This window comes from Ambystoma mexicanum, chromosome 12 (assembly GCF_040938575.1).
Source record: "Ambystoma mexicanum isolate Mex_15411 chromosome 12, UKY_AmexF1_1, whole genome shotgun sequence".
Lineage (NCBI taxonomy): Eukaryota > Metazoa > Chordata > Amphibia > Caudata > Ambystomatidae > Ambystoma > Ambystoma mexicanum.
In genome coordinates, this window is record NC_090936.1 from 119,605,785 (window position 1) to 119,628,078 (window position 22,294).

The window sequence follows — 22,294 nt, forward strand, 5'->3', positions numbered from 1 at the left end:
AAATCCCTGACCTATTTCCTCTTGAGGAACCAATTCTATTGCTCCTACAAGAAGGAGTTTTTGAGTCTCTGCCATGAACTCCGGGGATGATTTTTTTAGCTTTGGAGGAGAGAAAGGTGGAGTAGCCCGGAAGGGCAAGGCAGTAAACCGGTTGAATAATATTTAGAACCCACTCCTCTTGAGTAACATTTATTTCAAAAAGTGAGGAAAGCCTTCCAGCTACCAGGGATGTATGCTCCTGGATGACGGTTGGACCGGGAGGTAAGCATATGCCAGGGCAAAAGTCAAATAGACTTCTTCTGCTCTTGAGCAGAATTAGAGGCAGAGAGAGGGGCCAATTTATTCTTGGGTCTATACTGTCTCTTTTTGGAACGTAGTACGATTTAGCAGAAGTGGAGGAACCACTGTTGCCTTGTGTATGTGGTTTCAATGCCTTGAGGTTTTGGAGATATGGTTGTTTCACCGAGATGGAGCTGAGAGTCTTAGCTGCTGTGACACTGGCCTTACATTTCTGTAGGACCTCATCTGTAGATGAGTCAAACAACGTTTTGCCATTGAATGGAAAGTCAAGCACCTTCTCATGGCTATCCTGGTGAAGAGGCAGACAGATATGTGTGTCTCTGCATGCAGACTGCACTAGTAACTTCCCTAGCAGTTGTGTCAGTTAGGTCTTTAACGACTTGAAGCGGTTGCATAGCAGCTTCTCTGCCTTCAGAGATCTAGAAAGAGAACTCATCTGCGGCTTCCTGAGGTAGCATGTCGGTGAAGCGCTCCAAATTCTATGAGCTAAGGATATTAAATCCCACCAGAACTGTAGCAGTGTTAATCTGCCTAGGTTGTATGGTAGAGGTGGTGTAAGACTTCTTACCTTGGGTCTCCCATGCATTTGCATTTTTATCAAGCATTGAAGCTGTAGGAGAAAAGTCCTTACCCTTTCTGCCCAGGGCAGCAGAGACTACTGCTGATTGAGCTGGAAGATTTCCCCTGAGAATGAAGGGTTCATCCTTGGGCACTTTGTATTTATTATTTAGGGCCTTGGAGATGATGGGATCGGAATAAGGTTTTCCCCCAACGAGCTAGAGCTTGCTCCATGACAGACAATTCCATGGGCAGAGGAACCGTAGACTGCTGTGATGGCAGTTTCCCAAAAATACCAGCCGTTTCAGGATTATCCTTTGGGAGAATTTCAAGAGCCTTCATGGTTTTAGTGACAATGTCATAGAACACTTTTCAGGTTGAATGAGTGGTGTCCTCTGAATCCGAGTCAGTGTCCTTTGACATTTTCAGTTTTTTGAGTGGAGTAGCAGATTCCACATTGTCCACTGGTACCGGTAAAGGGTCGGGAGTAGGGTCGACTGGAACTGATCCCTGCGGTAGTACTGGTGATGTTATTTCCTTGATGTGTTGAGCCAAGACTTCGAGGAAGGGCTCAGAAAGCATTGTATCCAGCATAGTGTTAGTGATGTCATTTGCCATTTGGGAAGGACTAGTTGGAGGTTCTTCCAACCCTATTAAGTGGTTGGCTAGGATTGAAAATGTTCCAACACCACCAATCTGAGTATGTGAATGTTGGTTACAACCAGTTGGGGTGCAGGTTGTGATGGCACCAGTGCAGGTTGACCCAAATTGTCCTCACACTGAGGAGAAAATTGAGGCAAAATGTGAGGAGTGTGAGCTCTCACAGGAGTGCTGAACAATTGTTCTGGTGGCACAGTAAAACATTTGGAAGCGTGAAAGTCTTCCGAGTCAGAAATTAAAGTAGAATGATCTCTCTGGCTCTCTGGTACCGAGCCCGAGACAGAGCCACAGTAGATTTCTTCTGTTTGTGTTTTTGCAGAGAATTCAGTACCGGACTAACTCTTAAATGAGAGTGCTTATGCCTCTTATGAGAGGAATTATGAGATTTCCTCAGTACCGAGGAGCTTGCAAGCTCAACTCCGGTAGTGGAGGGTAAAACATTTTCTTTCAGTACCGAAGTACCAGAGGTTTTATGTGCAGAAGCCTACTTGGCTTTGTCTGGTACAGGGGAATCGGAGTGGACTGAATCATCCCCGGAGGCGCAAGCCTCTTTGCACGTACTCATGCCTGTTCGGTGTACTGAGACTATACAGGGTTTTGCGGTACCGTTGTTATTTTGTCCGGAGTAAATAACCGGTACCAGGTGGGTCTTCTGTGACCCTTTCCCACCTGGAGGTACTAACATTTTCTCACCTAGGTACTAGTGCTCTCCCACCCAGAGGTACTTTCAGATGAACAGGCCGGGGGTTTCACCCTGAACGGTCCTGTGAAGCCCCCGGAACTGAGGAGGCAGTCTTCCCTTGGGTACCGACAGCCGGTGCCGAAACTAGTACATCACCTGAAGGTATAGTCCCCCTCTTACAGATATCGACCTCTCTCCTGTTCCGAATGAAGTCCTTGTCACCTTTGGCACCCGTCCCAGTTTGGACATGGAGAGAAAGCAAGTCCGCAGAGACCTCGGGTGAACTCCACAGCAAAATATGCAAGTACTCACTGGGTTATCTTAGTGAAGCCACGTAAGAATCGACCGACTCCGCACTATCCTGGGTACGTTGAAAGAACTTATGCCTTTCAAAAGTAATGTTCTTTTTTGGCTCAAAGTGTCCTGCAATTTTTTGGATGGCTATTAGGTATTCATCGCCATCACCAATACCTTCCTCATGGGTTCGTGTGAGGCCATCAAACACTATGCAACCCTCTGTTCCAAGATTGTGAAAAGGGAGTGCCTTTTTTCTCCCGGAGCTATACCTGTCACCAACTATGGCCACCAGATAGTTTTCAAAGGTTTTGATCCATCTACCCCATCCTCGTCGCCAATGTTGAATAAACAGGCACTGCTCATTCAAAGTTAATGGGTTTATTGAAGTGAAAACACAACAGGCAGCAGACACAACCCTGTGGCACAGCTGATGCTCTCAAACTGCCTGCTTCCAACGAAAACACTCTAAAATGGAACACACCTGACAGAATTCTTCATACAGAATAATGAATGGGTAAAGTTCCATACTCATAACATAGCATATATAAACTTAACATATACCCAGACTGCGGATGTAGGTATGGTGGGGATCGGCTGCTGAAAAATGCGTCCGGCAATGGATGCACTGCTTGAAGTCTGTCACATACGGCATGTGTACAGGGAGGCACCACAAATAGAAAAAAAACATTAAATAACCAATCACTAGTAAAAAAGGGATGGTCACCCAAATCATCACCCGAAAAAAGGGAGTTGCAGCGCAGCAAAAAATTCGGACCTGCTCAGTAGGCAGAAAAACAGTAACTGAGTGTGGACCGTTGGTGATGCGAGGGTAAGGTGTGGGCTCAGCGTGCGGAGTGACGCACTGTCTGGTCCTGATAACTCTTGCCCGCAGGAGCTGCTGAACCCCACAATTCCCCAAGAGTGTCTGATCAACAACTAATAATTAACATCTGAAAAACAAACACCCCTGGGGGAAAGGGGAAGTGGAGAAAAAAATAGACAACAGACTTCTACTTCCGGATTGGATGGAACTCTGCAGAGGAAGACATAAGACAGGCAGGTTAACTCGCTCTACTCAACCCTCCTACAATCTCAAAACAGATCCCATACCCAACATATACCTGTATTCCTCCTCTAATGGCTAAGAGGAATCCACTTAGTTTGGGTAGTTGCCACTAATGTTGAATCATGAAGCAATGGAATTTTCACAGACTTGGGCTTCTCAAAACATTCCCTTGGTAAATGTACTGTGGTTAGGTAACTTCTTTAACTTGCACATTTAGTTTATTATTTACACAAGTGTCACCATGGTTCCCAGTTCCAGTTTAAATGAAGAAAAGCGTCTTTCTCTATGAATTCAACATTAGACTTTTCAACATGCACTTTACTGTACTTTTTGTGTACTTAAAAGCTCCAAACACTTTATTGTCTTAGTTTTAAAGTCTTTTCAAACAAATGTTTTGACCTCCATAAACCTTTAAACACACTGACTTAGGTGAGTCTCTTAATCCGCCTCTTGCACTGAAACGGATTAGGTTTATTGAAACATAAGAAGCGAACATCTCGCATGAAATGAGAGCGTCTTTCTACTTCCAAGCAAAGTCCCTCACTGCTGCTCACAACACGTGCAGTATTTGTATAACGCAAAACATTTTTAAAAGTACATGCGCATTACTTCCATTAACAATTTCATCAAGCGTTGCCAAGCATTAGCCCCCTAACGCATGCGCGCGGCAAAGGAACTTCTAGATACATGCACACTTCAATTTAATGTATGCGCGGGTCTTCCCTTAACTTGCTTGACCTTGCGCACTTCTACTTAACGTCTACACATGTGCGCAAACAATAACACTCCCTCAAGCATGCACACTATGGCCGCTGATTACTCAAAGCTGACCAACTCCACAGAGCTACTAAAAGACGCTACGCTCGAACTGACTCTGCCTGTAATCACAGAGGTAATACTCGATCCCTGAACAGGCACCCTTTTACTGTCACTGTCTGATGTACCAGAATAATGAATTACCTCCAATATTTAAGGAAACTCATGTGATGAACCTCAAGTGCTTAAAACACATAACTCCCACTCATAAACTAGCCTAAATTTAGAGACCTGACACACATGCGTGACGTAGGCCTTTCCCCTTCTAAACTCTTAAAGTGACAGCTATTTTTTTCACCCAGCTTTTCCGTGCAGGTGTTCCCAACCAGTTGGGAATGAGGGAGAGCAAGGACAACAGAAATAAATATATTTTTTTGCATTATATATATAAATGTATATATATAATACAAACAAGAATTGAAATACATTGGGACTTTGTGAGGAGAGTGAGTGGTAACCCAATCACCCCTCCTAAAACAAGTATCTTTCATTGATGTTCAGTAAAATATTACTGCCATTTCAAACATCCTCGCAAGTGATGTACAGGCTTCCTTTTTTAAATCACTGAAATATTGGGCCTCATTACGAGAATGGAGGTAGCCATGGAGCTATTAGCTCCATGGCTGCCTCCGTTCCGGTCTCCATTACCGGGTTCCTGCAATGGGGACTTACCGGGTTACTCCGACATAGGAGGACCCGGTAATTCCTTCTTGCAGGAACCCATCCCCATTCCCATTTGAGCCCCCATAGGGCTCAATGGGGAGGGAGGTAATAACGGGAGATTACATGTGGCCCGTTATTGCCTCCCTCTTCCCCTCGCGGGACCCAGAAAGCACGTCTGGTTTTACCAGGCATGCGATCCGGGTCCCGTGATGGGAAGCTCGTAATCAGCGCTCCCGGAATGAAGGGGGCTGGTCTCGTACCGGCCCCCTTCATTACGGGAGCGCCAGCCTTATAATGAGGTCCTTTGTCTCATAAATTGGTGGCCAGGAATAAACAAATTGACCCACTTTGTTCTTCAGGCAGTCGTTATTCATAGAATGTACTATCTTTGTGAAAAGAACTCAAAAATACATGCTGTCTTACCTGATCATCTGTCAGACACATAAAATTCCTGTTGCAAATGGCTCTGAAGTCTTCCTTTGAAATGACATTTAATTTTGCGTAGTCAGTATTTACAAACTCCTGGGCAATAGTATAAAAACGACCCATTACTACTTCCTGTATACGCGTCATGATAGCCTTCATTGACAGTTCTGTAGTAGATTTTGTCTGGGTAAGCTTTTCAACTCTTTCACACCAAACAGAGGGATCCTAGAGAAAATAAACACATGTAGATCAAATAAGTCTATAAGAACACAATAATGTTCCATTCGCCATATGCACAAAAGGGTATGTACCAAAGCCCGACGTGCAGTGCATTGGGAAAAGGTGCTACAGAAGGTGGTGGAGGGTGCTAAGTAGTACTGCCAAGTGAGGGTGCGAGGGGCACCCTGACCCCCACAAAACATACCAGAAAAACAGGGTGGGAGCAAAAGACCGACCTTACAGGGGTGGCCTTAATGGGCTGGCTTCCGTAAAGTCTGTATTTTGTCCCTGGCCCACAGTCCCCCGATTCAAGTGTTCAGTCAAGTACCAAATCAGCCACTAATTCATGAACAGAATTCGGAATTAGCGCCACTGGTTTCTATCTAGTCCAATTATGATATGATATGATATTTTATTTGTATCGCACTCTTGCACAAGTGTTTCAGAGCGTGACTAGGCTAGGGAGGGGAACAGGGCAGAAGCACGAAACAACAATGATCTTACTAGGCCCAGTGACATTGAGAACGCGCAAGAGCAAGGGAAAAAGTGCATCGAAAGGGGAGAGTGGAAAGTGCGGAGCAGAGGAGAGCAGATAAATAAATAGTAAATAAAAATAAATAGAAAATGGAGGCAATAAACAGTAGTAGTGCATCCAGCAAGTGGCAAGTGCTGTGTTTATGGCAGCGCAAACTGGGTAAGTCTGATAAGTGCAGAAAAAGAAGGAAAAAAAGGAGGGGGCTGTATGGGTACAGATACAGTCCACCAGTGCGAGGGGTGGCCAGGAGGCAGTGCAGGAGGGCGGCGGGGTGAGCAGGTACCTCGGCCTAGGGGGAAGAGGGTGGCCAGTTGCACAGTGCCAAGAGAGCTGGTCAGCAGGGGAGAGGGGGAGAGAAGGCAGAAACAAAGAGGAAGGTCTTGAGGTGCTTCCGGAAACGGAGATGGTTCTCCTCAAGTTTTAGAGTGGCAGGGAGGCTGTTCCAGAGGGAGGCCCCAGACGAAGAAAGAGATCTACCCCAGCTTGTTTCTTTAAAAAACGATTGACCCGGAGGGAGTTAGAGGTAGAGGAGCGAAGAGCTCGAGAGGGGAGGTATTTGCGGAAGGATAGCTGAAGGTATTTTGGATCCAGGCCCCAGGCAAGTGATGATAACAATGCTACACTTTGGCTTCAACTTATATTCTTACACTGATAAAGACACACATCGTCAATATGTTCAAATATCCAACCCCAATTACCTCAGTGGTTCATAGAATGTCTACTGCTTGTGGTCCAACACGGGTGAAAGCTAAACTCTGATATGATGTAGGTTCTAGTCCTAGGATCCAATGTATGCTCAACTTTGCAAGTCGCCTTGCCTCCAACTTGTGTCATATGTTCCCAGTAAGCAACATGTAGAGTTTTTTAATCAGCAAATGGTGAAATGAATCTAATGTAAATAGGCGCAAGCCCATTTTCTAAAATATTCTCTACCAGCAAGGAAATCATACATAAACTAGACAAATGTTATGCTATGTGCAAAGCTTTTATATTGTGACAAATCCCCCCCACATCCCCTGAACCCACCAGGCCCCCTTAGTCGTCTCAGAGCGCTGAGGCTTGGCTTGCCTGGAAGTTGACATATTGTGCCCCACCAGGTTATCCAGACAGTAGTCAGCAGAGGAAGAGGAGTGTTGGATGATGTATATGGATAGTGAAAGAGGGGGGGGGGTGAAACAAAGAAGGATTTAAGCAGAGGTGGGACAGGTTAAAGGGGGAGGGATAATGTTTTTAATAGTATGGGTGCATGTTGCTACAGCCAAGGTGGATTGTGGATTATGGGTGAAAACATTTAGAGGCTTAATGCAAAGGTGCTTGTAGAAGCGGGGAGTATTTACTTGAATGCTGTTTTAAGACGGATAGTACAAATAACTGCAGTGCAAGGCTCTGTGATGGACTTGAAAGATGCTCAAGCAACCCGCCTGAAATGTAATGGCTTTTCGTTGCCATGGAATGCATTTAATTTATCTACACAAACAAAATCCATAGGAGTAATACTGGGACTGATAATCCTGGAGCCACGTGTTGCCAAGATTGTAGTGTGTGGTAGGTACGTGTGAATTGAAACAGAGGGAAGCAGAGAGGTTTTAGACAGGTGTCTGTACTTCTGTATCAAGTGAAAGCCTGACACCCTAGTAGAATAACGCGTTACAGCCTGGCCCCCTGATGTGTGAAATGTTTTAGTTAGTTGGCAACAATTAAATGAACAAAATAAAGTAAGAATATTTAGTAGAAAAGATGTACTTGACTTGACATAAACTATCTCGACTATTATAAACATGAAGGAAAATAGTAAGGATGTCCCGAAGTACGTTAGGCAGTGTAACTATTCATAGCCCTAAGGTAAAGTGAATATCCGTTAGGAATGTAAATTGCCTGGCAACATTGCCCAATTACAGTGGTTTATGACACAGTTGCCACCAAACAATGCTGAGGGTAAAGAGCCAGCAAGGTGTCTTAAGTAGAAGGTCAACAATGTAAACACCAGTGCGCCAACAGTTCTAACACTAGAGGGCCCCTCAGCCTCACACAGTCAGTCCTATAGAAGGGATACATGGGTGACACTTGTGACAGAGCCCTGTATTATGTACATACATTGCCTAAAATACAACCCAGAGTCTGCTGTCTGAACAGTTATTGGGCAATGACAGCAGGACCAGGGAGATTTATGGGATGTTTTGTAACCTGGACCATTCTTAGGCAAGTCCTGAGCTCCACTGGAAATAATATGCTTCTATAACACCACTTGCCAACCACTGCCCTGAGCTGCAGTTGCCCAGTTAGGTTAAGTTAAGTTAACAGGTAGCAAAAGGAAGAAGCCAGATATCCTTTGTAAAACAGCGCAGTTTACTGGACAACCTGGCCACTGTAAGGACCGAATTGGACCTCTGCATGGGGCAGGAGTTCCAAGCCTGCTAGAAATTAGAGGAGAAGCAGGACAGTCCTGAGGCCCAAAATGGAGTAAATCGGATTGAAACACAAATTAATGTACCCCCAAAACATACTCAGAGGCAAGATAGTTTTGCCACAAGCAAGATAAATTGTGGTCTGGGCAGCTGATACATTTGGAAACACTTTACAAAGCCTTTATGAACCCATTGAGATTTTATTAAAACCTGTCAAAACATAAATTCAATTTCTCCAAAATAGAACCCCGAGCAAGGCACCCTCCACAACTTAAGGAGAGGTGATATGTTATGTGGCATTTGTAAAACGTTTAAAAGCAATTAGTATGACCTCAAAGTGCTGAGACATTCCGGACAGGCAATGCATTACATAATCAAACAGCGCATTTGTATAAGATGGCTAAAGAGTCACAAACTAGCCTGATCAATCTAGTCAGTCTAACGACACTGCATAACAAAAATGCATGTGTGGTCAGCCAATTTCCTGTTTAGTTATCACAGTGCCTAAGATTACAAATGTGTAAAGAAATGTATTTTCATTCACTCGAAAGATGTGCAGATGTCCTTTTCCTTTTAGGGTTTTTCAACCAGATTCTGGTACAGAAGCTTCTTTCCCTATGGTGGGAACGAAGACCGATGTTAATTGCCCTTTGCTCCCCCAGCATACAAGCAAACATCCACACCTCAAATGGAACTCCTGCCCCCAAGCTGGACCCGTCAGAAAGCATGCAGATAAACAGGGAATGAAGGATCGTAGTGTTACATTGGTTGCCCGTTCATCACCCCCAAGACACCTGGGCTCTCTCAAAACACTGAGGTGAAGGAGAGTGTGAATAAGTAGACAGAAAAGAGTCAATGTCTACGGTGTTTTGTATGTGCAACCTCTACTGTTATTGCCTAGAAATAAGTGCTGTGGGCTACCTGGGAATTTGGTAGACCATGGACTGAACATGACATGACACGACTGCTTTACATTGCAGGGGAATAACAAATGCTTAGGCCAAGAAGACTAGTATGGTTGCATTATCTTTTTAAAAAATATATATTTTTATTGATTTTACAACAAGAAGAACAAGAAACATTCAAACTGTGTCCCACTAAACCTCCCCCTTCCCCCCACCCCCACCGGGAAAGTTCCTGTTGCCGCTCTGCACTCCGAGAGTCTCTAGTTCAGTTTAACTAAACATGTCCATTATTTATATTTTGTGTGGGCACCACTGCTCCATATAGTCACTTTGCAAGTATTCCAAAGTCACTGCCTAATCCTCCCTGAATTTCTGATGGTTCCCTTGAAGATTGTAAGTTATCTGTTCCATCGTTTTATGGGACCATACTCTTCTTATCCAGTTTATTGCCATTGGTGGGTGTTTCTGCTTCCATTTTTGGGCTATTTCCAGCCAAACTCCGATTAGTAGGCCCATAAAGTTTCTTTTCTGGGTTTTGGTGAGGGTTCTAGCTTTCGGGTCCCAAATCCCACATAGCCACACCTCCTCCCCTGGATCCCCCATGTCTGGGAACATTAACTTCATGTGCGCCTTAACGTCACTCCAATATTGTTGTAGGTTAGGGCAGTCCCACCATATATGCCGCCAGTTGCCTTCTGCCCCACAGTCCCTCCAACATGCATTGGAAATGCCCCTGAACATGGTGTGTAGTTTTTCTGGCGTGTAGTGCCATTGGAGGAGAATTTTCATCCACATTTCTTTTGAGTGTATTGCTTTCGTTAATTTGGGTATCAGCTCCCATGTGTATTCCCACAATTCCCTTGGTATCGTTTTCATCAAAGTCTTTTCCCACCTCTTAATGTATGGCCATTGTACTTCCTCCCCAAGAGAATTTATAAATCTGTATATGTTTGAGACCAGCTTCCTAGAACCATCGTTTGTCATAATGTATTTTTCAAATGGGGTTAATTCTCTCGCGGCCGCTTCTCTTATTTTGGGTGAGTCTAACCAGTGATATAGTTGGTCGTATCTGTATTTATCTGTGGCGTTGAGCTTCAGTAGAGTGGTACAGTCTTCAAATGATCTTATCTGTCCTCCCTGGAACATATCCCCCACCATTTTGCAACCTGCATCCTCCCATTTTAGGTATGCATTCTTCTCGAGTCCGGGGGGGAATTCGGGGTTTTTGAATAGGGGCATGAAGGGTGCTGGGTTTTTTGTTAGTGTGCCCATCTTAGTGGCTCTGTCCCAAATTTCTAGTGCCGTCTGCATAATTACACTTATACGTGTATTGGGGTGCCTATGTTTCCTCCCCACCCATAGGAGGTGTCTCGTGGGAGTGGTTGCTACTGCCCTATCTTGGGCTGCCCACAGCCTCTGGGAGTTTTCCGGTACCCATTCTTTCAATATCCAGAGTTGGGCCGCCTCATAATATTTTTTAAAGTGCGGTAGTGCACAACCCCCGTCTTTTCTAGCCGCTGTGAGAACTGTGTTAGATGCTCTCAGTGTTTTCCCCTGCCATATGTATTCCGTGACCGCTTTCGTTAGGGATTCGAAGAATTTCGGGGTGGGCCTTATTGGTAGGGCTTGAAACAGATACGTAAGTTTGGGAAGGATGGTCATCTTGATCACCGTCATCTGCCCCCACCATGTTATTGCTAATGGGTTCCACTTCTCGAGGTCCCTTTTTATTTGTCTTAATTTCGAGGGGTAGTTTTGGGCGTATAGATGTTGTATTTTGTGTGTCAAGGTAATTCTCAGATATTTGATCCCCTGCTGTGCAACCTTTAATTGGAGATCCTCTGCAATTGATTGAATCTGCTCAAAGTCTCCTGCCAGTATCAGTGTTTCTGATTTCTGTCTGTTGATCTTAAGGCCTGACAATGTGCCGAATGTTTCTATTTCCTGCATAAGAATTGGGAGGGAGTTTTCTGGGTCCCCCAGCACCACTAGCATTTTGTCTGCGTAAGCAGCTATTTTATGTTCGGTTCCTCCCATGTCTATGCCCTTTATTTCCTTATTACTTCTAATCCGCGATAGTAGGGGTTCAAGAAAAAGTGCGTATAGCAGGGGGGACAAAGGGCATACTTGTTTCGTCCCCCTCTCAATTTGAATTTTCTCGGAGAGCGCTCCATGCACTGAAACCCTGATGGTGGGTGATTTGTAGTTAGCTTTGATCATCTTAATGAAGGGCTCCCCCATCCTCATTTTCCTCAACGTATGAAAAAGGAGCGACCACTCGACTCTGTCAAAAGCCTTTTCCGCGTCCAAGGCCATTACTATCGCTGGGGTTTGAGTTATACCTATATTTTATCCACAATGTGTAGGACCCTCCTAATATTGTCGTGCGTTTGTCTACCGGGGACAAAACCCGCCTGGTCCTGATGGACCAGGCTCGGGAGTATTTGCGTGAGTCTCGTGGCTAGAATTTTAGTATACAACTTCGCATCCAGGTTTATTAATGCTATTGGGCGATATGATGTTGGAAGTTCTGGGTCTTTTCCCTGTTTGTGTATCACCAGCATTTTTGCCTCTTTCATCGATGGAGTGATATCGCCTTTTTCTTTGAATGAGTTAAAGAGTTCCGTTAGGACCGGGGCCAATATATCGCTATAAGTTTTATAAAATTGAGCGATGTAGCCGTCTGGGCCCGGGGCCTTATTTCTGGGAAGGTCTTTAATTGCTTTGATGACCTCTTCTTGGGATATATCTTTACCTAACGTCTGCCTCTCTACTTCCGTTAGTGACGGGAGCGTCACCCCATCTATATATGTCTTTTGGGAGGAGTCATCTGGGTGATCGGACGAGTATAGTTGCCGATAAAAGTGATCAAATATGGCCCCAATTTCCGTCGTTTGTGTTTTCCTAATCCCTTTCTCGTCCTGCAGTGCCTTTACTGTCCTATCCTGATTTTTCCCCCTCAGCTGTCTGGCCAGGAGCTTGCCGCTCTGTTGGCCTTTATGTAATACCAATGTTTCAATCTTATTAAATGTCTTTCTGCTTTTTTGTACTAATCGTATCTAATTGGCTTTGTACGTGTCTCAGTGATCTTTGCAGCTTCATGGTTGGGTTCTTTATAATTTCTGCATGGATTTTGCTAATGTTAGCCTCCAACTCCCTTTCCCATTGGAGGTTAAGCCTCTCCCCTTTGGGCTTTTTGTGCGATTATATGACCCCTAGTAACCGCCTTCAGGGCTTCCCATTGTGTTTCTATCGGTATGTCTGGGAGGTTGTTATTATCAAGGTATTCAATGATTTGCTCTCGAATGGTGTTTCCTATTACCGGGTCTCGGAGTATCTCTTCTGGGAGCCGCCATTTCCACAAGCCGGGGCTTCGTTGGGTAAGCATTATTTCCATTGAAAGGGAGGCATGGTCGGAAAGTGAAATGGCACCAATTTCTACCTTCCGTGTTTTTCCCAGAATGCATGGGGTGGCGCATAGATAGTCTATCCTCGACATTGATTGGTGTACATGTGAATAATAGGTGAAGCCTTGTTGATCAGTGTTAATGTGCCTCCAGGTATCTGCAAGTGCTAGATTGGACATTTTCTGTTTCAGGGCTTTCGAGGGGGAGCATTGCCCCTGCTGTCTGGGGGCCGATCTATCAAGATTGGGGTCCCACGCTATATTTAGGTCTCCTCCCAGCACTATTTTCCCTGTGGCGAAACGTTCTAATTTTCCCAGTGTGTCTTTAAGGAATCCCTCCTGCCCTGTATTAGGTGCATATAGAGCAGCGAGCGTTAGGGAGCTCCCTTCAATTTTCGTGTTCACTAACAGATATCTCCCCTGCTTGTATGCCTCTGTTTGGAGGATCTGTACCTTTAAGGAGTCTTTGAAGGCTATTACGACCCCTGCCTTTCTGTCTTGTGTATCTTGCCTGTAGTATCTGGTTATACCCTTTCAAACGGACCTTTGTCTTGTCTTGTGTTTTAATATGTGTTTCTTGGAGCATGATGATGTAGTATCTATCCTGTTTCAGGAAGTGCTTCACTTTTTTCCGTTTGACTGAAGAGTTAAGGCCTCGAATGTTATATGTTAGGATTTTAGTCCCCATCCCATTCTTGGATGTTGGTCCCTAAGTGTATGTCTCGGAGCCTTCCTAGAGTGAAGCGCTGAGTCCCGGTGTCCCCCCCCCACCCCTATGAGGCAACCCCCAACTTGCCCTGATCCCCCCCCCAAAACTGCCCTGAGACGGGCTCTGGTTCCTAAGGTCGCTCTGGCGTTGCGCCGTGCGCGCCATGCCCGACTGTTCTCAGGGATAACTTGCAGGGTGTTCTAAAACCCTTTGGATTCCAAGTGACGTTCCAAGTGCCCTCCTCCCCCCTCTCCGCACCTTGTTCATGATTCTGGAAGACTCATCTTGTTTCTTTAGCGTTGTCAAGTTGGATTACTCGTTCTCTCCAGTGTGGATTTGATAGTCCCTTCTGATGCCTTCGTTGTGGTTACCTATTTGTTGGCGTGGGGACCTTTCCCTTTTCTTCCGGTATTTTTCCAGTAGGAATCAGCTCTATTCCGGGTCTGGTTATCTCTCGTCCTTCTCTGAGGTTCTTCCTCTTGTTTGTGTATGCATAATATTTGTCTCCCCTCTTCGCAGGTAGTTATCCTCCTTTGTTTGTCGTCCCACGTGAAAAGGAGCCCAAAGGGGAATGTCCATTTATATCTTATTTGCCTTGACGTTAGGTATCTTACAACAGGGCCCATGTCTCTGCGCTTCTGTAATGTGATCTGTGCCAGGTCCTGATACAGCTGGACCTCCTCCCCGTTCATTCTAATGTGGTCCATTGACCTGGCTTTCCTCAGGATCTGTTCTTTTTGGGGATAAGAGGAGAGGGCTACCAAAACATCTCTATGCCTTGCGCCCGGTTCCCCCGCTCTTTTTGGGCCCACCCGGTGTACTCTGTCTATGGATACTTCTTCTTCTTCCTTTGCGCCTAGGATCTCCTTAAAGACCTGTTGGACGGCGTTTTTCAGGTCTCTGTCCTCTATTGACTCCGCCATATTTTTAATTCTTATGTTCGACCTTCGTGAACGATTTTCAAGGTCCTCGCACTGTATTTCAAGATTGTGAGTCCGTCTCAGCAGTTGTTCCTGGAGCTCTGCATATTGTTGCGTCTCTTCGTCAAGATTTTGGGTGATTTTCTCCAGGGTGTCCGTCCTCTCCCCCAAGCTCTTAATCTCCGATCCTAATTCTTGTAGGGCCTTCTTCATTTCATTTTTCATGGATTCAAATTGCGTCTCCGTTTTGGCCATGAACTGTGTTTGAAATTCCCCAAACCACATTTTCATGTCCTCTTTAGATGCCATTTTGGGGTCTGATGTTCCTGTGGTTGCTTTCAAGAGATGTCCTTCTTGAGTTTTTTTCCTTGTGGAGCTAGAGGGGGTAGTCTGTTCCGACCCCCACAGTTGTGGGAGGCTCTGATCCTGTTTCTTCTGGGGGTTTTGGAGGGTAAATTGCGCTGTCCTCCCCCTGGATTTTGACATATGTGCTGATGTTTATTTTTGAATTGTAGGCACTTCGTACACTGTCCTGCTCTCTTCCACTGAGAAGTGTTCTGGGTCCGGGGAGGGTACGCGACTTTCCCGGATTTCGGGTACAGGCCGCCCGCTACCCCTGGGCTGCCGCCTCTGTACTGTCGTCGATGGGATCTCCCCCTATTGTCTGCAGGGGGGGGTTAATTGTTGCCCCCCCTCCTGCTGGTGCCGATGCCACTGAGTCTTCTCCCCCAGGGTCGCGTACCTGTTTATATGTGCGCGGGTGGGCGATCCCCCACCCCCCCCGGCGATCCCCTCTGGTCTTCCCTCCTCACCGCCGCCGGCTCCAGCGCCGTCCCGCGGTCCTCGCCAGGGCCGCCTTTCGATCCGTTGACCTCCGGCGGCTGTTGTCGAGGGGCGGGCTGCTTCTGCTTCTCTTCCCCTCGCGGTTCCTGTCCTCGCTGCCGCCCAAAGTCGCGCAGGAGTGGGGGGGGAGGTGGGGGCACGGGTCGTCCCACACCGCACAGCTCTGGGGAGTCGCGGCTCCATTCTCCGGGTCCCTCGGGCTCTCCCGACTGCGAGGGCGATTCTCTCCTCGGCGGTCGTCTCAGGCGCGCGCGGGAGCTTCACGGCGGTCCCGGCTGTCCACCGCCCGTATAACTCCAGCTCTAGGCGGTGTTGTGAGAGTTTTCCGCTATTTTGATGGGCTCTTTGGCGGTGCGGCCCGGATGGGGGACGGAGCGACGCTCAGACACGTCCTCCTTCCATCGCCGAAATCTTGGAATCCCATTGCATTATCTTTAACAAGTGTGTGTTGGTTGGGGTGGGTAGTATTGTGTGTTTGACTGTGTCTGAAACATGGCCATCTAATCCAGTGCAACGGATTGTAGTACAACGCACAGTTGTACCCTTGCCTGAGAGACCAGTAGCTGCAAAGCTGAGGGCTCCAGTACAGTGGATGTGTGTCTTATATGACTGTCGCCACATTATGGCATACTTGTTGCTTTGTCATGTTATGTGTCAAAGCTTATATATTGGGGCAAATCAGCACTGGGTAGATTTATGTTTATTCAGTCAAGGTGGATCATCGATTGGGAGTACAGAAAATGTACAGGGTAAATTCAAAGGGGTCTATAGGAGCACGGAGTACTTCATTGGGGGCAGTTTTAAGAAAGATACATAAGTATAAATATTTATATAAATATATTGTGTGATGGGCTCGAGATATACTCAAGCAAATTCTTTGAGGAGTGCAGATATTTTGTTGTCAGTGAATATGTTGAATTTTTCTGCCCAAACAAAGTCCAGAATAGCAATAGTGGGACTGCCAAATTGAGGCCAAGAGTGGCAAAACGCAGACTAGACTGTGCCACTAGGATGAACGTGAACAGAAACCGAGAGAAGAGGAGAGGAATGGGATGGTGTCTTTTCTTCCGTATTCAGTAAAAGCCTAACAATCTGGTAGGCTGGCCTGATTACTTACCAGTAATCTTCATCAAACCAGGTCCTAGACTTTCTCAGCAAAGTCCCCAACCATGTCAGTTGAAAGGCCCCAAAACAGACCCACCCATCCACCCACCCAAAATAAAGGAAAACTAGTTCCTCCTCCGCGCCTTCCAAAGACACCTTCGCCATTTCTTCTGAAGATGCCAGAGAGAGAGAAAGAGTGAGCATTCAAGAGAAGGGAAGGAGGACAATTGAGACGGTCCGATGTGACACTTAGGAGAAAGGCAGGGAGGAGGCATGGAAATGTATCAAAGTTGGAAACCATATTCTGGAGTCAAATGGAGAAGAGACTGTAAAGGAGGTGGAAGGTGAAGATAATGGAAGAGAGAAGTGGTCAAAAATCCGGAGGGAGGCAAACCAGATGCCTGACAATGGTGATTCTGGGAGAGGTAGCAGCAGAAGCACATGGCAAAGGACGGAGGCGAATGGTGATACAGGAAGAGAGACTTATTGAAGAGAAAAATCCAATAAGTGCAGGAGGAGTCCCATTTGGTACAAGATGGTCCTGAGCCGTTGAGGAGGAAGATGAAAACAGGGATTTCATGACTAAAGCCAGGACGACTTCCTAGCCATTACAGAAACTTGGCTACATGAGGCATCAGGCCCAGCACTATCCCTAGCTGTGCCCAATAATTACACTATCCTCAGATCGGATAGGTGCGGAGCTCGAGGTGGAGGACTAGCCATCATCGTCAAAACTAAACTCCAGATGAGACTCACCCCCTCACCAACCATTGAATCTTGTGAGATAATGTCCACCAAGACACCTACAGCTAACTCACAAACCCTTAACATTCATTTGATATACAGACCTCCAGGTCCAATCAAGAATTTCATAGAAGACTTAACTACCATCCTATCAGAAAACCTTAAAGATACTACTCAATCAATATTACTAGGCGACCTCAATATTGGCTTCAATGATATCAACGACTTACAAGCCACAGCAGCCTCCAACACCCTATCAGAACTGGGCTACACACAAAGAGTGCTTGAGCCCACCCATATCAAAGGGAGAACCCTTGATTGGATTGCTGACCACAATTGCAATATAGCCACTCTCACCATCTCACCCCAAATCTGGTCAGATCACCATCTAATCTCATTCTCCTTGGACACTGCCACCCCCAAACTGCAACAACCATGTGCACCTCCTGCACTTACCAGAAATAAAAAAAACATGACACTAGACAAACTACTCCCCGGCATCATGCCCACTTTGGTCGCTCTACCTGACAACCTTAACCCTAACAGCCTAGTGGAAGAATTTAACAATATCATGAACAAAACTCTTGACAACATCGCACCACTCAAGCTCAGAAACAGCAAGCCAAAGAACCACCTGAACAACTGGTTCACCCCTCTCTTAAAAAATCTGAGATTAGAAAAAAGGAAATGGGAAAATACATGGAAAATTAACCCCAGCCCAGAAAATAAACTGAAACTAGCTAAAATCTCTTCTCATTACAAAAAAGAAATCATCTTAGCTAAACAAGAGACCTACAATAACAGAATCACACAAGCCAAATCAAGTACTAAAGAACTGTTCGCCATACTCAGAGAACTGGAAAACCCAATAACACCTCAAGACAACTGTCTTAAAGATAAAAAGTGGTGCTCCGAAATCCAGCAAGCCCTCTCTAACAAAGTCCGAAACCTCCAAAAGAAAATAGAACTAAAACGTGAGACCCTAGCACCCAACATATTACCGCCTATCAAGACACTTCCTAACTCCAAACCCACTACGCAATTCCACTTCTCCAAAGTCTCCATACTAGAAGTAGAGAAAGTAATACTCGGTCTAAAACCGTCCAACTGCAAAGGAGACTTATGTCCAGCACAACTCATCAAAGATGCCGCACGAGATCTAGCACCATTTATCACCAAGTTAATTAATGCCTCCTTTACCACAGGCATTATCCCCAGTAACTTAAAAGAGTCCTGGGTGCTCCCACTCTTAAAAAAGGCTACTCTAGACCCCACCATACCCACTAACTATAGACCTATTACTACGGTACCATTCCTTCTGAAGATACTGGATAAGGTGGCATATATACAAATCCAGAGTTTCCTGGAACAAAACCAACTACTAGGCTCCCGACAATCTGGCTTCCGCCCTCTTCACGGCACAGAAACTGCATTGATTGACCTGAAAGCCCAAATAGACAAAGTAAGAGACTCTGGAAAACCAGCACTCCTCCTGCTACTAGACCTATCGGCCGCTTTTGATTTAGTGGACCATAAAGTCCTATGTAACCACCTAGACTCAGCAGCACACTTCTCCACTGAGGCTATAGCATGGATACAATCCTTCCTCAGTGACCGCACTATGAGGGTTTTCTCACCTATAGCAGCTGCAGACCCCATCCCTATTACCTGCGGCGTGCCACAGGGATCATGCGTTTCACCAACGCTATATAACATATTCACTAAGCCTCTGTTTGATGATTTGGACCTTCTGGGTATCACGTATACCAACTACGCTGATGATACCCAGATCCTCCTCCCACTCACAGGGGTTTACGAAAAAGATCTAGCAATGGTGAACAAAATATACAGCATCGTTCAGGCATGGATGGCAACCCATGGCCTATGCCTGAACGATGATAAAACTGAGCTTCTTATCCTAGGCACCGCACCCCTCATCAAAAAACTAAGCACAAACTACTCTTCCTTTATCATAGATGGGAACTGCATACAAGTTACCAAAGAAGTTAAAACATTAGGGATCTACCTTGATTCTACCCTATCATTTTCCAAACAGGTAAACTCCCTAGCTTCCTCGACAGCCTACACATGTAAGCTCATTAGAGCAGGAAAACAATTCCTGTCCCAGCACAGCTGTCTAACTTTAGCCAGAGCCCTTATCATCTCCAAACTAGATTATTGTAACGCACTGTACATAGGAGCCAATAAATCTATCATAAACAAAATCCAGATACAGCAAAACAAGGCCCTCCGAGCGGCATTGAACATCCCCAGGAGAGAACACATTACAGTAATAAGAAGGAAACACAAATGGCTCTCCACCCACGAGAAAATCAGACTCAAAACGGCATCTCTCACATACAAATCTCTACACAACAAAGCCCCCCAATACCTTAAGGACAGATTCACCAGAACACACCCCACAAGACAAACCAGACTTGCTTACACCAACCGCCTACAAGTACCACGCTTTAAACTGACCACCATAGGCGGAGCTAGTTTCCCAGTCAAAGCTGCTCAATTGTGGAACGAATTACCCATTACTGCGAGGCTAGAACATTCATTTTCCAAATTCAGGCAAATTGTAATTAACTGGCTAACGACAGCAACTGCTAATTGAACCCATGATAATGCTCACGCCTGTTTGCTACACAGTATCTGCATCATACGATTGTAAACCTGTATTGTAAACTTGCACCTGTAACTGGTAATTTCTGTAACTGGTAATGTCTGTAACTTGTAACTGTAACCTGTAACCTATGCTCTAAGCTGTACATATTCTTACTTTTTGCGCCCTTATACTCCAGGGTCCGGTGCGCACAATAAATTCTAAACAAACAAACAAACAAACAAAAGATCTCTAGATAAACTGTTTACCAGCCTCTTGACAGAAAAATAGGGGTCTTGATAATCACTCTCAGTCCCCACTTCAATCCTGTTCCGCCCTATTGAGCGAGTGCACATAGGACCCGGAGACCAAGAACAGTGGTTTCCCGGGATCGAAGAATGGGAAGGAGAGTATCAGAGACTACCAAACAATGAGACATAAAAGAAGTGATGGGGACAGTTAAAAGCCCCAGGAACTGTGAGTGACTGTGAATGAATAGCTACCCTGGGGAGGAGATTGGGCCTAAGATCTATAAATCAAGACTTAGACTTATACCAAGGAGGAGTCATCTAATTGTTATTGAAGCTTTTCATTGCACTTTCCTAGGTTGGCCCAAACCTGTAAATAGCCCATTCTAAACCTTTGTTTAAACATACATCTTTCCTTTCACCTCATGTTGATCCTACTCAGTGTTGTGACACTGGCCAACCGAAGATGAAGTAAAAGTCATTAAAACAAATTAACACTATAAAAAAAATTGCAATTAAAGGCATAGCATGTTTCGTTATTCTGTCATATTGGATCTGATACCATTGACGTCCCACCATTTTTAGGTCCACTTCTCAAAAAGATGAGAATGCATTCAAGGTAGTTGAAGCCAGATGGATCACAGAAATTGGAGGAATTTGTGCAAGAAAGTACAATTTGCATGCATTATCCAAACATACTACACTGATTATGTATCTCTCCTCCTTTCTCCTCTTGTCACCCACCTCCTCCCCTCTCTAACCACTGATGCTCCTCCTCTCCATTTCATAACGTTTAATTAAAATGCATGACAGTTGATATTTTAAGCAGTTTGCAGATATTTTGATTTAATAGAACAACTTGTATAGGTCACGTACCTCAGCATTCAAAAGGTTGCAATTATTTAGGAAGGTTTTCCAATGTACTTCATGATTTTCATTAAATGTCAGTTTAGTGAGAAGATATTTCAATTGCCTTTCTGTTAGTTTAAAACAAAAGCTTTCAAGTACTTGGAGGAAATCCACATGATTCACTGTCCCATTTCTCTGCTTATCAAATGCAGAAAATGCCTGTGGAAAATCAAACACTGGGAGTCAAAATACAGGCTGTGTTGGAAATGACAAAAAACATATCTATGTTCAAGATTTGTAAACACTTAGCAGCCTTAATGACTGACTTGGCTCTCTTAAAAGATTAGGGAGTCGCAACATAATAGTTAGATTGTTTAATATTTCAAATAGAACACATTAAAAGATCTGAATTAAGCAAAACAGATCTGTTATAAGACCATTGTTTTAAATGCAGACATCAATTAAGGCTTCTTACGGAATTCACATTTTTTAGATTTTTTTTCAGTGGTGCACACGCTTTAACCCAACCCTCACCATCCTTTCCCCCGTACAGTGGATTACCGATGTAGGATCTTTGGATGTCAGCATTTAAACCTCCCTTTTGTGACTGAATACCCAACAAAACATTATAAAAACACTGGAAAATCAGATTTCAAGAACAGGTATTGACCTAAACACCTGATGGCTTGTGGACCAATAGATGGCTTAAATATGTATGCATGTGGTATTCTATAGCACGCCCCTAGCAGGGAAGCAAACGTGTGGGTACATAAACACACCATACAGAAGCAGATTCATATCCAACATTATGCACGGTGGGCTCTGCTATGGGCTATACTGATCATTTAAAAGCAAACTATGGTGAAAATAAAGAGCACCCAAAAATGTACAAAATAAAGATGGCACAGTAACGGCAAAGAAAACATTCATTAAACAAACTCAAAATCAGTGGGAACATTTTGAATTGAATGCCGTCTCGAAGACTTATGTAAACAGGCTGCCATGAAAAGAATCTCAGTTTAAACCGGGAGGACATTTCTTGCTATTTATGGAGTTGTAAGAATGACTTGCTGTAAATGTTTTTTCTCTCCATGCTCATGTTCTCTTTGGCCTATCTATGCACTTCTGTGTTGCTGTGACAAAGTTCCCTGCCTGACTATGGAGGTGGATGGTGAGGTGACCGCCACAAGGCACGTCATTCTGGGCCTATGGGTGGAGTGGGGAGAATCTCTGTTCTAACCCTATCATGCCAAGGACTAGAGGCATAGGCTTGCCACTTTGAAAGGCTACCGATGACAGGCTCTTTAAGACTGTCCACTACCCTGCTATTG

At 45.0% G+C, this 22,294-nt stretch overlaps 1 protein-coding gene across 2 annotated transcripts in view; it reads right to left on the reverse strand.

Annotated features, from left to right (window-relative positions):
• EFCAB6 (EF-hand calcium binding domain 6) overlaps nt 1-22,294 on the reverse strand; it is a 1,227,964-nt gene that overhangs the window by 307,761 nt on the left and 897,909 nt on the right. For both annotated transcript variants that reach the window (XM_069628134.1, XM_069628133.1), the window contains 2 exons: nt 20,991-21,182; nt 5,466-5,693 (listed from right to left, as the gene is read on the reverse strand). In XM_069628134.1, the coding sequence (XP_069484235.1) occupies nt 5,466-5,693; nt 20,991-21,182 (420 nt within the window). The remainder of the gene's footprint in view (nt 1-5,465; nt 5,694-20,990; nt 21,183-22,294) is intronic.